General features: G+C 37.9%; 1 protein-coding gene across 4 annotated transcripts in view; it reads left to right on the forward strand.

The window, feature by feature from the left end:
- umad1 (UBAP1-MVB12-associated (UMA) domain containing 1) overlaps positions 1-13,475 on the forward strand; it is a 29,589-nt gene extending 16,114 nt beyond the window's left edge. For 3 of the 4 annotated variants that reach the window (XM_088929302.1, XM_088929301.1, XM_088929303.1), the window contains exons 3-4: positions 1,615-1,700; positions 10,761-13,475. In XM_088929302.1, the coding sequence (XP_088785428.1) occupies positions 1,615-1,700; positions 10,761-11,015 (341 nt within the window). In that variant the 3' untranslated portion in view covers positions 11,016-13,475. Of the gene's footprint in view, positions 1-1,614; positions 1,701-9,063; positions 9,252-10,760 lie in introns of those variants that run through there. The other variant, XM_088929304.1, reaches the window with a different exon arrangement.
- The last annotated feature ends 822 nt before the right edge of the window (positions 13,476-14,297 follow it).

Raw genomic sequence — 14,297 nt, forward strand, 5'->3', positions numbered from 1 at the left:
CAAATGTACACGAATCATGTCCCTTCTGGACAGGGCGACGGAGACACCTGTGAACCATCTTTGCAGATATCGTCGCCCTTCATTATGACATTTCGAAAGTTATTTCCTAACTGGCAAGTATTCACAAAAGGTAGCTGACGTGACTTGCCTAAATATGGCAATCTTCCAGAGGGGTTGTGACTGTTGTGCGCCCCTCTGTTGTGCTGTGGAGAGAGATAGCAGCCCATCCTGAGGCAGCAGGACTCTTCAGGGTGTCCTTATCCATGAAAAAGCTCAGCTCTTGCAACAGCATGCTGTGTCTGATTAGTGGGTATTACAGGCGTTGTCCAAATGTCATTGTTGTCATGTGGCAGATGTGTGATAGTGATCCAGAGAAATGGACTTGCTCATGACTTTGAATTTTCAAAACGTTTTTTTTTGGAGTGGGGGTCTTTCTTTCAATATTAGTGTCTACAGTAATGAACAATTCACAACAATTTGTTGTGATGTGTTGTGTGTGATTTCACACAGGTTAAACTGCATATGAGTGTGCCTGACATTGAGTATGAGAAATATAGTGCAGTATAAAACCCAGATATATTTTTAAGATCAAGGAATGGCATGAATTGGGAAGACTGAAGTCCAGAAAATAAAAAAAAGGTGAAATAAATCTCAGAGAAAATACTGTTTATCATAGCAGCATCTGCCCTTAATTAGGTAACCTAAAAAATTCCCTGGTCAAGCACATATGGTGAGTTGATATACTGTATACAGGAAAGAAATGTTAATGTTTTGTATTCTGTCTAGCAACTGCTAGGGTTGTGTTACAAAGTTCCTGAGAGGCCTAATACTGTCTAATCCACTAACGTTATCAGAAAACCGCACATTAATCACAGTTAATCCACATTATTGACTCGTGGGCCCTAAAAAATGATTTAGTGCTTAAGCTTGTTGTGAACTTGTGGTAACTCTGGTAAAATATAAAAAGAGAGCGGGCTGCAATTCGATGATCAGGAGATTAGCTGTTCTTTCTGTGTTTCCGAATTCAGGTTATTGAGAAACAATTTTTTTTTTAAAGTAGACTTGGCAATTTTTTTGTTACACCCACCCAATTTTGGGAATCGCAAGTATCAGCTACAATACCTGAGTCCATCATGGGGGGGAAGGGTACGAGGACAGCTGAGAAACCCCTGATAGACTTATTCCCACCCTGCCCTGCTTTGAAATTCCAGTTTAAGGTTAGGGTGTAGGCAACTTTATTGGATGTGCCGCTCAGAGGCCTCCATTTCTTAAGATTCCAGGTTCTTAAGCTCTTCTAAATAATGTTTTTATTGTTTTTTTTGGAAACATTTCACGTGATGAATATAGGTCAGCTCTCAATTTTAACACTTGTCTGTGCACCGCGGTTATGCACTGTGATAGGGACGATAAGGTTGTTAGAACTTAAAACAGATCATCCAGTATTGTTTTGAAACATTTCAGTCTTGCAAATAAAAATGTCAACGTTTATAAAGTGGGAAAAAATGCGATGCAATTCAACATATGCCCTGTAATTGTCATGAATAACTACATTGCATTTCTATTTATGTGTTAAAGTTTGTTTTCAATTTGCCTGATTTGTTTTTTGCTTTGTAGGGGAGACTGTGGAAGAACAGAAGCAGAAAATCCAAAGCAAGAATACTGTTCCAGAAGGAGTAAAAGTTTTTGTAGAGCCTTCATGGGTATGATTTGTCTTTAACTAATGCCTCCGATTAGCTGTATAATAGGAATATGATATTCAACAAAAAAGATAACTGAATTTTAAATACAGTATGACAAAATACAGTTATTTTTGAGGTTGAATAGGAAGTACCTGCATTTGCATGCTGAGTTTGACTTCTTTTTAGTGCTGATAATCATTTAAGTGCATGAGCTCTTAGGAGTTTTTTTTCTTGGATATTTAGGTTTCATCAAGGTGTGAAGCCTATGGATGAGGCACTTGAAGTGATGAATTGTATTAATGATGAAGATTTAAGGGTAGCACGGTGGCACAGTGCGTAGCATTGAGCCTCGCGGTGTTGGGGAGCTGGGATCAATTTCAGGCCTAGATGAGAGTAAGAATAGTCAAATACTGAACCTTCCTGTTCATTCTTCTACTGTTATGTCCCAAGCTCTGGAACTCTCTGGCCAAGGATATCAGAGAGTCACCTTCTCTAAACTCCTTCAAATCCAGACTCAAAACCTTCTTCTTCAGAAGAGCCTTTACTTAACTGGTTCCATTCTTCACCCCTCTGCTTTTCCTAGTACCACCATCCACGGTCTCCTCTCTATATTTTAATCGTGTTTTATCTTGTGTTTTCTTTTTATTGTTGTTCTCATACTGTAAAGCGCTTTGATAAGCCACCTTTAAAGGTGCTATATAAAATAAAGTTTATTATTATTATTAATATTCCAGAACAGGACCTTCAAACGGCCATCTGCTCAACTATACAACTGAATTAGCAATTAAGCAAACAGATAGGTGGGAGCAGCCAATGGAACATATTGTTAGGGTGTACCTGACGCAAGCAGTAGAGAAAGGAATTCGGAGGAGACGGTACCTCTGTGCTTGCAGAACTGACTGACATGCATCTCAGTGCACAGGTGTCACCAACTATATCCTCTGCATCAACACTCCTGCTGTTACAATTCTTCATGACCCTCTGTTCACTTTAAGGAAGCTATTCTTCCCATTTAAGTCATGTGGTTTTTATTAGTTTATGGAGCCAAAGGTCTCGTCCAACTACATCTTGAAAGCAGCCAGGATATCACGCATTGTGTGACTATTTTCTTATAAAAAATAGAAACATTTTAAATGTTTACTTCACGTTGTCCAAATAACTAGACTGAAAGATGTCCGAATCAAAATTCTGGCACATTTTATTTTCCAAATTACAGTTATAATGAAAATGCAGACTGTGTCAGGTTTCTGTCCAGAAACTTGTCTGAGTAGGTATTTGATCTAGTCTAAACCCAAAACTCAGGTTCGAAGCATGAGGAGTGGATTTTAAGGTGGGTCACATTGTACTGCTTTTCTGTTTAAGAAAATGAATGCTAAAATGTTTGCTTCTCCTTGGAAGAAACTGTAGACTCACTAGAGTTTCACATCCACCCATTTCCTAACTTTTATTGAATGCAGGTTCACATAGGAGCCAGAGCCTGTCCCAGCAAGCAATGGGCACACACAGACACACACAGGGATACACCCTGGATGGGATGCCAGTCCATCACAGGGCACACACAGACACAGAAACACACACGCCAGGATCAGTTCTCCCAAAAGCCAATTAACCTTGCAGTATGTCTTTGGAATGTAGGAGGAAACACATGTGAACAAAGGGAGAGCATACAAACTTCACACCGGTAACATACAGATAGATTATTTACGGTTTTGCGTTGTGCCCTTTTTTCAGTATGATTTTAAAGTGTTTTGAGTAAGAGGGCCAAATTCATTAATATATTAATACAAAACATTTTTTTAATATTAGCTATTTTTATAGATTTAATTAAAAATTGACATAGAAATTCTTATTTTATGGATCAGAATGAATACTTGTTGAGAATGGTCTATTTGCTGTTTTCTTTTGTGCGATATTGACGGAAGCCATTAGATTTTCTTTTATTAAATCATGTGGTTTGAAGAGGAATGTCCAGAATCAAATGGCTTTTAAATTGTAAAATATTGCCGCGGTGGTTGTACATTTTTCCATTAAAATGTTTGAAATTATTCTTCAAGCAATATGGTGCTTCAAGGCAGTCCTGTTTTCAATCTAATAATACATTTGTTCAGATGAAATTTAGTATCGCTCTTTCGCTTACAAATTCCGGGGGTAAAATAAAAAACAAGGTTTCTGCAGCTATCCAGTCTTTGCATTCACAAGCATAGTGTCAGGAGCTATAATATAACAGGTTGAGAAACAATACATTTAATTCCTATTAAGTGAAGTAAAGGGGAATAAGCACTGGATTACACTGCTGATTATAATAATCCAGCAGAGATTTTAGAAAGGCTATGCTTTAATTAAGGTTGCATATCCCTTTCCATAAGGTAAACTTACTGTAATATTATCCTGACTGGGGCCAAACAAGCACATACAAATCAGAAATGGGAAATACACCTTTGTTCTTACAGATCTTGCAGATGAGATTCTTATGTGTTTTTATTTCATTCCTTAAGTGTTTAGAGACATGATTACTGATTCATTCTCCTGTTTAGTGTGATGCAGTGTTTGCTGTTCAGAAATAATCTGAAGACGCAATATGAGGAATTCAGATGGTGGTGGAAAGCTCAGCTCTGACTTCAGACTATCTTACTGATGAGTCTCAGGTTGACTTATACTTATGAAGCTGTGGCACTGCCATGTATTATATACAGTACTACTCCATACACTTCTTCAGAGGATATATTTTCTGGAATAAAAAAACACCCTTTTCACCAAGTGTTTAAAATAAGTAAAGCAGTAGAAAGACCACCCCCTTTACCAATTAATTTTTTTAATTAATATAAAGATTTGATTGTATCCGCTAATGGTTTCTGACAAATGTTGACCTGTTTGGGATGTTTGTCTTTTTCCTCTGTGTATTTTCTTTGATTTTCTATCCTTGTGAAAAAGGGATACTGAACACAGATACCTTAGTGGCATTATTTATTGGAATTATAAGAAAAATTAAGGTGAGAAAACAGTTTCCAGTTAAAAAGCCGGTTCCTGGATATTTTACAGATCAGTCCTGTAAGCAAAATGTTTGTGTTTCTGTTGTGAATTGGCTTCATTTCTATATGTAGCATTATGCAATACACTTTTGATGCGTCTTGCACTGTTAAACATGTGGTTCTTGACACGCAGCGCTGCACAGGTGTTCAAAACAGAAGCAAACGGTCACAACTGTAACAAAATAGTTGACTTTAAATGCAAAAATTCACCTTGTGCTTGAATGTGCTGTCTCTGAAAATACAGTAAAAGTACTTTTAGGGGTGTGTTCGCAATAACTCAAAATATATATTTTTATTTGTGGAAAATCTTAAAATGCAAACGTGATGTTTTACAAATTGATATCTCACTCATGAAAACTGAGTTTGTCAACTGCAGTAAATTAAAAGCCATTCACAATATAATTTATCCTCTTTTTCAAAAAACTAATGTAAAAAATAACTAGACATTGGAAGTGTTAAAGATACTTGGTAATACCAGCTGAACGTATTTTGGTTACTTACATTCCTTATTCTGAAAGGATAACATTTACAAAAAAAATATTGAATAATGTTAAACTTTATCTTGGGCTTATTTTATTAATATCTGGATCCTAGAACATCTAGTCTATAATAAGTCTATAATTGCATAAAAACTGACATGCCACTGAAGAGAAAAACAAGTAATTGAGAATCTAAAATAGCATATAATCCAAAAGCTTATAATTAAAATGACATCTCCCTACGTAAACTATTGTGTATAACCCATGGCAACATGTAGGGAAGGTTTAGAATAATGATTTTCTTGCAGTTGTTTATCATTTTAATGCTTTATGTACATTATGTATACAACTACAAACATTTTAAAAGGTCCAAAGTAGTTTAATGTAAGACCTTTATCTGTGTTGGTGCACCCTTCTAGTTAAATTCCATAAATAAATCATCTGTAGGGGCCATTGATTTGTTGTGTGTATAATATAAGGAGGGCTCTGTACATCTCTGAGATGTGCTCATTAGCTATAAATAATGCAGGGCTAAACTTGATAGCTTTGGAGGTCATTTCACAGTTGCCTCCTGACCTTTGTTTAATAGCTGTTTTTGGAAATCACAACTAATTCACAGTCAACCCTACTGTAGGGAGCCCAGTTGTAACAGTAGAAAAGAGCAAATAAGGGTTATTTTATTTGTGCTTTCAAGTCTAAGTGGTACCCTGGAAAGGTCAGGTGTTAATAACTGGTTGTCTCAAGATGCCATTTTTTAAAGAAATGGAGTGTGTATTATTGTAAGGCTTGTTTTTGTTTCTTGGCTCTCTTCCATGCTGTATTGCACTTGTCTTAAAGGGCCAGCAACAGTATTTATTATGAATACAGAAATGAGTTTAGTATCTGTTTTGGTGCTGATGTTTACCCCACATTCCTTATAGTCTTTTTTTAAAACAATGGCATTTGTTGTGTACATCCCCAGACACTATAGAGATGAAGGCTAAAGGAATTGGGACTCTACCTTTCTTCTTGTTCTCTTGTTGTACGTGACAAGTGAAATCTGAGTTGGGCCAGTGAAATAACACACTGTGTTTTCTGCCTTACCCTAGCAATCACATCTAGAGAAAGCCTGTACCCTGTTCAATATTCGTGCGGTTAGCCAACAGGATTTTTTCAGTATCTATTACAAAGAAGCTTAATAGGGTGTAACTGCATGTCTGAAAATGACTAAATAATCTTTCCAATGAAAAGCTAATATTTAATCTGAAATTTTCATTATTTGCATAATGAAAATTCATATGGCATCAATACAGAGGACAGGATTGTTTTTCTGCACACATTGAAGAGGTTTATAAACAAGAATGACATATAACTATCATTTCTAATAAGAGAATTGAGGTTCTGGAGCAATACTGTTTGATTTTGCAAATCTTTTGCAAATACTTAGAATAAGTTCTATTTATGAGAATGAGATGCTTAAAAAATGACAATATTTAAATTGTTTTTAAAAATGAATATCGAGTTAAAAAGATTGATTTTTTTTTTTCAGAAACAAGCAATTGTACAGTATTGCAGACAGTAGAGTTTTCCTTAGGATTTCTCTCACATAGTGCTGGTAGACCAGTAAGCGGTGCTATTCCCTGTAGACCACAATTTCTAAACCAATACTGCTGTACAGTGACAGGGGACATTGTGCTATAAGAGGTACTGTCCTTCGGATTAGACATTAAACCAGAATGTTTCATAAATCATGATCTACTGACCATGAAGCCTTGGCAAGTCAGCACTTCAAAAATAAGGCCTTATCAGGTGCACAAGCTAATGGACGTTTCAAGGCAAGATTGCACAACTGGAAAAGAACATGCATTCATCAAGTTCATCAACAAGAAAGGGGGAGGGGGGGTAATAGTTTAAAAATGAATTCCTTTTTATTTCATGACAGCCACGTACTAATTACTACTACTTCTAATTTATTTGACTCATGCTTTCGTTTAAAACGACATACATTTGCACCCCGTAAACTGTCCAGCTAGGTCTTTTAACAGGGGGGTTATTCTGGGCAAACTGCCACACTCACAGGTCAGGCAGCAGTGTCTCATCTTTGGTTTGAACCCACAACCAGTTAAGGGTCCAGACATCCTAACCACTGCTCCACCCGACCGTCAACAGCAGATGAAATACCATCCAGCTAACCTGTATCTGCAGATATGGTTACTTAAAAGTTGTTGCACACAAAATTATGTTGATTTATGTATTCTCTTAGTGAAAGCTCCGATAGCCCCATACACTGTAGCTTCATAATAAATGGCCTGAGAAGTTTGCGTTATGAATTTTATTTTTGTATGACAGCCGAGGTTGTTACACGGATGCTGTACTGCCGCACATACAGTGTGAGTGCTGGAACTCACTGGGGTGTGCAGATTGATGAGGGGCTCTGCCAGTGTAAGGAGAGGGTGGTAAAGAGACGTTTTGTCAGAATATATCACAGTGCGTAGAAACAGTCATGCTACACTGAGGAATAAAGCTGACAGTCGCAGTGCAGCTGTTCAATAACTCAATCATTAGCCTTGATGACTCTTGGCTATTTGAGATAACAAGTAATTAGTTATATATTTTCCAAATTGGTGATTTCATGCATCAATGACCGAGTGTTACTACGCACAACTATATTTTTATACAATTTGCTTTCATCAGGTATTTCTAGCATGTTGTACTGAAAAAATTTTGTAATACTTACCTCTTGTATTTTAGGCAATACGTGTGTGGGGAGTGGTATAAGTGTATTTCATGTAACTTCAGTACAAATTTGTGTTACAAAGACTATGCAAAAATATTTGTAGGTCTCCTAATTTTCATAAATAGAAGTCATAAAATCAAAAGTTGTCTGGTTTGTGTTTCATAGTTCATTGAGAAGATGTCGTTGGGCTTTGAGAGTTTTAGAGTTCTTTTTAATAATTGAAGTCCAAAGCCTTTTTAAGTTTGTACAGATGGGTATTTTACTGGAACGATGGGAGTGAAGTGCCTTACTCAAGATACATCACTGCTCAAACCCAGATTTGGTTTCCAACACTCCGGGTCTTATTGCGTTTACAAGAAGTAAGAGAATACTCACGGGTTAAAAAATCCATGGAGCTGTGCTTTCACAAGTGCCCACTTCAGAATGGCTGGAAATGAGAGGCTGCCATACGGGCCATCCTGGTGCTTGGTAGTTTAGTGTCCACGGGAATCTAATGTTAGAGTAGCACGGTGCTGCAGCAGTTAGCGTTGCTGCCTCGCAGTGCTGGGGCCTAGGGTACAATTCCGGACCTGGGGCGCTATCTGAGTTGACACGTTCTCCCTGCTTTCACCAGGTGCTCTGGTTTTCTCCTATAGTCCAAAGGCAGACTAGTAGATTCATTGGGCTCTGCGAAAACTGGCCCTGGTGCGAGTGTGTGTGCGAGTGTGTGCCCTGTGATGTACTGATGTCCCATCCAGAGTGTATTGCACCTTGCCCCTGGTGTTTGCTGGGCTGCTCCCCCGTGACCCCGTGTTGCTTAAAGCAGGTAGAAAATAGATGGAATCTAAAGTATCATCCAGCTGCTTTTTTGAAGGATCCCAGATATTTGGCCTCAACCACCTGGGTGTTACATCTACCCTCTCCTTGTATAAAGAAGTGTTTCCTATTTTCAGTCCTAAATGAATTTCTTTCTAGTTTCCATTTGTGTCCCTATGTCCTTGTTTCACTACTGAGTGTGAAACAGTCCCCTGGTTTGACCCTAGCGATGCCTCTTAGGATTTTAAACAGTTGAATCAAATCTCCGCTCACTCTCATTTGTTCAGCTCTGAAAGAAGATTTCTCTCTTCTAACCCGCCTATATGTGAGAGAACTGAGACCAGGAATAATTTTTGTTGCTCCTCTTTGAATTTATTCAGGCTGCGACAGAACAAGTAGGCCTACAGGTTAATTACTTGCAAAACAGTAGAAAGGTGAGATGAAACACAATGCTTCTGCTTTGAACCCTCTTCAGGTGTGTGAGGAAGGGGGGAGAGAACAGGAATATGAGGTTAAGAGAAGAAAAAGAAGAATAATGAGAGAATTGATGGAGGTGAGCAAGTCAGACCGGAGATACGGAAATCTGGGAGATGAATTACAGGAAAGGTGTGGAAGATTAAATGCCCAAAAATGAATGGAGAGCTTTATTTATTTTAAGGATAATGTGTTTTTGGTTTTTCTGTAGTAGGAGTTTTTGAATCCCTGTGAAGGGACAAACAGAAGGGCCAGTGTGATCATGGCCAGAAGAGACGCAACAGTGATATATTGGCTTGGAGAGACTTTTGGTTCCTGCCACTGTGATATCTTCCTTGTAAAGATCAGCCAGTGTTTAATCACAGGGCACCCTGTGCAACACGTGGAATAAATGAGATGGCTAGACTAACATGATACCTCTAATGTGTATGTGGGGCCCCTGAATATACAGTATACTGTATTTACAGGTGGTGCAGTTTCTCTTGTAAGACAAATTGCGTGGTGTAGATGGGGACTGTGGGTAGTTAAGGGAGCTGTGGACATCTGTGTGGATTAGGTGATGGAAGTGGCAAGAGAAGATTGGTGGCTCTGAAAACAAGGTTCCAGATAAATGGCCCTCCTGTAAAATGGAGGGTTTGTTTGACCTTGGGAATATAAAGGGCGTTGTGGTGGAAAAGAAGGACAAGTGAGATGTGGTTTTGCGTGTGGGAATTCCTCATGGGGTTGATTGCCTTGGGTTGTCCGCGTTCCACACTCCCCTCCCACATTTCCCCTGGATTTGGTCTCCCAACAAGTTCAAATCCTTGCCCCATCTTTTTACCCCTCCATATTTAGTCTTATGGGGACAGTGTAGTGTGTAGTGGCTTAGTCTCCGGATTCACAACCGGCTGGTTGTGGGGTTTGAGTCCTCATTGCAGACAGTGCTGCTGTACCTTGAGTGAGGTACTTAAACCCCAGTTGCTCCAGTCCAGCCAGCTGGATGACTGGGGACCAGAGTTTGCTGGGTGCAGGTTCCGCTGTGGATTGGAGTCTCGTCTGGAGAGGAGGTGGAAACCAGGAAAATCTCCGGACCAATGAGCCATTGTGTGGCTCCAATGGAAATATCTCTCCCTGTATCCATTCTCACATTATCTTTTTTTTCTTTCTTTTTTTACCTTCATAGTTTCATCTTCTCTCATTTCACTTATTTCTCCTAAACTTCTGAAGAGGTTCAATGCTGAAATGTTTTTTTTTCAATTCTACTTTTCAGCATGGAATTAAGTTTTACTTGTCCTCTGTAGCTTGCACATTAACACCCCCCTGTAACAGGGATTAGATATCAGCATTTGCTTTACAGCTCTGCATAATGGATATTGAACTTATTTGTGTTTTAAACATATTTATATGCCTGTTGTTTCTACACACCTTATATTTCACCTCAGTTGTAAGTAATGCGACCTTCACATCAGCTTACTCTTCATCAATGTGTGTGTGTCAGATATTTAAGAGTTATGGGGGTGAATTCCACGTGCTGTTATTTTAACTCGGAATTACATTTTATTTTTGCTCAGAGTTACATGGCGTTCTTTTCTTTCTGTCGTCTTTTTAGAAATCCTCCACAGCTCCAGCCCTGCCTGTCGACAGCGCCCAGCTCGCACCGGTGACGAATCAAAGTGTGGAGAGCTCCCCGATGATGCCGGAGCTCCTGGGAGACGTGCCTTTCACCTTGGCTCCCCATATTCTTGCCCTGCAGACGGGCTTCGCTGATCTTCCAGATGCGCTCTTGTCTCGGGACTTCAATGATAATTTGGCCAGCTTCCGATACGACTTCACTCTGGAAAACTCTGTGCTCTGCGACTCCTAATAATTCAGCAGAATGCAGTTACTTGTCATCTTGTCACTTTTAAATGTTTTTGTTGCAAGTGGCTTAATATTTTTAATTTCTGTGATTAATTGGAAGTTGTATTGACTCGTTTGCAACAATTACAAGCTCTTAGAATGTTCCTTTGAATATAAAAAGTATCAAATTTTAGCTGGTGCAGAGAAAATCCGGGTCTACCAGCAGTCACTGGTGAAATTGTTTACACAGTGTCATAGCTACATGTTAAGAGAAGTGTTGCTGTCTTTCAAAAACTGTTCTAAATCATTTTGTTTCTAAAGGAGAATATTATTTCACTCCTTCTGCTCATCTGATTAGGCTGAATGGCCTCCTCTTGTTTTTAGCCTGTTTATAGACACCACTGCAGTTAATATAGAACATGGTCCTTTCTATTTAATTGAACTGTGTTTGATAACAAATACTGTACCTTGCAAAGAACACCTGCAGGAGGGGCTACATCTGACTTGATCACACCAAGTTCTCCCTTCAGTTTTCTTTACATTAACGAAAGCATCATGAAAAGGGTTCTAGAGAGCATCAGGTTATTATTCTTGTAAAACTATAAGTAAAGTAAAAAAAAACATAAAAATCTGCCAGCAGTAAGCAATAAGACAGTGAGGCACTGTCTAAAAACCTTTCACCTTGATAAATTTATCACAGGCCTCAAGAGTTTTGAGATTTGCATTCCATCTACTCTCTAAATACAGGGCTTATCTATGACCAAATGCAACTTTTTGGATATTAAAGGAATTATTTATCTTTAATTACCTATGAAATACTGTAGTGTTTCCTGAGGACTATAACTGTAACTGCTTGCATAGACCTTTTTCTGATTTATAGACACTTGAAGGCTGCGAGGACTTGCCAGCTCCTAACGTGCTTTAGAATACACAAAATAGCTGCTGCTAGCTAATACAAAAATGAGGAGTTAATTAAAACTTAATTTTTAAAAGGTTTGCGATGGATGGATGCACCTTGAACGCACCTTTCTCTGATTTAATGGTCTCATCTGTTTCCAAAAGGGTTTGGTGAATTGACCCCTAATTGTAGCTTGAGTGAGAAAGGGAAATTGCAGCATGATTTAAGGAGCCTGGCTGGGCTGAGCTCTGTTATCCTTATACAGCCTTGAGCGGGATCATTTTAGGAGCTGTATAGGGTAAAAAGAAGAAGATGATGATGATGATAGTGATGATGGAATGACACCTGTTGATTAATATTTCTTCATCTTTTGTGATTTGCAGCACAGGGGGGTGTATCTCATGTATCCTAAATTGGAGAATGTACAATTAAGGGAAGAAATAAATAAAGGATTATTCTGCTTGAAATGATCATCATCAAAACATGAAAAGTAGGTACTGTATATTGAGGACACAGGCACATACAAACCTATCTACAAATCAAATGTTTAACAAAGGCTGCAAATTGTCCAAATTCAGAGCTTTACAAGTTTTTAATATGTATTATCTATCATGAAAATATGCAGTATGATTTGCACAATGAGGATGTAGAATACATTTTCTCCTTTTTTTCTGTAGATTCCAAGCTTTGCATGATTTATAGCTATACACTACATCTGTGGTCTATATTCTGAGTGCAAACATACAGCATGTTAAGTGGAAATATTTATATACATGTTACAATGTGTGTTTCTTTTTGCAGTATTGTAGGTGCAAAAATACTTAACATGTGGAATTGTAACTGTACCACATGTCTGTGTTAATTTGAAGTAGACTTTGACACCAGGGATAATGGCACAGAAAACTCTCAAAAGCTTTTTTGGGATGGCTCTCTCAGGAATAATTTACACATTCAAGACAACAAAAAGAAATTAAGACTATGTCTTAGCATGAGTTACAACTTTTTTTGAAAAACATTCAGTAGTGCCACCTTTCTTACCATGATCTAGTTTGAATTAATATTATACATTACTAATATTGGCTTATTATATAAACTGATATTTCCTATCAGTTTATATAATAAGCATTTCTGAGGACAGACATACGGTATTAATGTTTTGGGAAACATGGTTGTTTTTATTTTTAAAAACATTATGCTGCCCTTGTCTTGTGTATAGACAACCTAAACTGTGTGAATCGTGTTCACATAGTCCTGTGCCTTGTTTGATTAATGATAATATTAAACATGATGTATGAAATTTCTATAATTCTAAAACTGTTACATGTTGCTGTGTTACAAAAGTTAGAGTTTGTAGACAGACTGGCCTCTGTGGTTTTTTTGCTGCTCAAATTATTTTCCATTTCTGCTTTCCAAGAACTTGTTTTTCTTGTTACTTGAGTTTTCATATTGTATCCTTGTTGGAAAGAATCACAGATTTACTAAATGATGAAGCAAACAAGATCCTTACCACCTTTTGCATGTGCTGCACAAATTGTTGTAGAAATGATTAATATTTTTATGTGTCAATAAAGAACTGTTGAAAACTCCCTTCTTGCTGTTTTCTTGGTGGTTGTGGTATTAACAGAGGTCACTCGACTTTCTTTCATCAAAATCAGTTGGTTTGAAAAGGAATATCCATAATCGAACTGCTTTCAAATGGTAAATGGTAAGGTTGCCGAGTTAACATTAAAAAGTCTGAACTGATATGGTAATACAAGACTGTAATGTATATAGTGTAATATTTTTATGATTATATTAAATGGCATATTTTAAGTTTCACAACCCTGCTTTTGCACATTCCATGGAGAAACTAAAGAACATGATTTTCTGCAGCTCTTGTTGCAGGAACAAAAAGCTGGCCTGGCCGCAAGTAGGAATAAGTAGAGGTTAATTCCATGCTGAAAAGTAAAAAGGAGAAACTCAATCTTTCGACTGCGGAGGCTTCTTTGGGAGTGAAATCTCCAATTGTCTTTGTTTAGCTGAGCAGATGTGCAAAACTCAAATTAGAGTTTCCTTAAATTTGCTGCCCTACTGTTGTACAGCCTGTATTCAGTGCATGTGAATTCGCATCAATGGCTCTCTGTGGTTCCAGGATATTCAGGCGAATTTAATGCAACATTAACACGGTTTGGGAAAAGTATAATGCAAAACCCAGACAAAGAAAAAAAAACATTTTTAAGGCTTTCCTCTCAACAACTGTACTTACCAAATAAATCCTAGCTCTACCCTTTTCTGAGGTACAGTCCTCCATACCATGTTAAATATCACGAAAAATGAAGCTAAATACAGGATAAGGCGGTAAAGTAGCAAAGTGTTACATAAGGTAAAACATAGTTCAGGTTCGTCATGTTATCGTTATCCTGTTTATAA

Source organism: Atractosteus spatula, chromosome 12 (assembly GCF_055471065.1).
Source record: "Atractosteus spatula isolate fAtrSpa1 chromosome 12, fAtrSpa1.hap1, whole genome shotgun sequence".
Lineage (NCBI taxonomy): Eukaryota > Metazoa > Chordata > Actinopteri > Semionotiformes > Lepisosteidae > Atractosteus > Atractosteus spatula.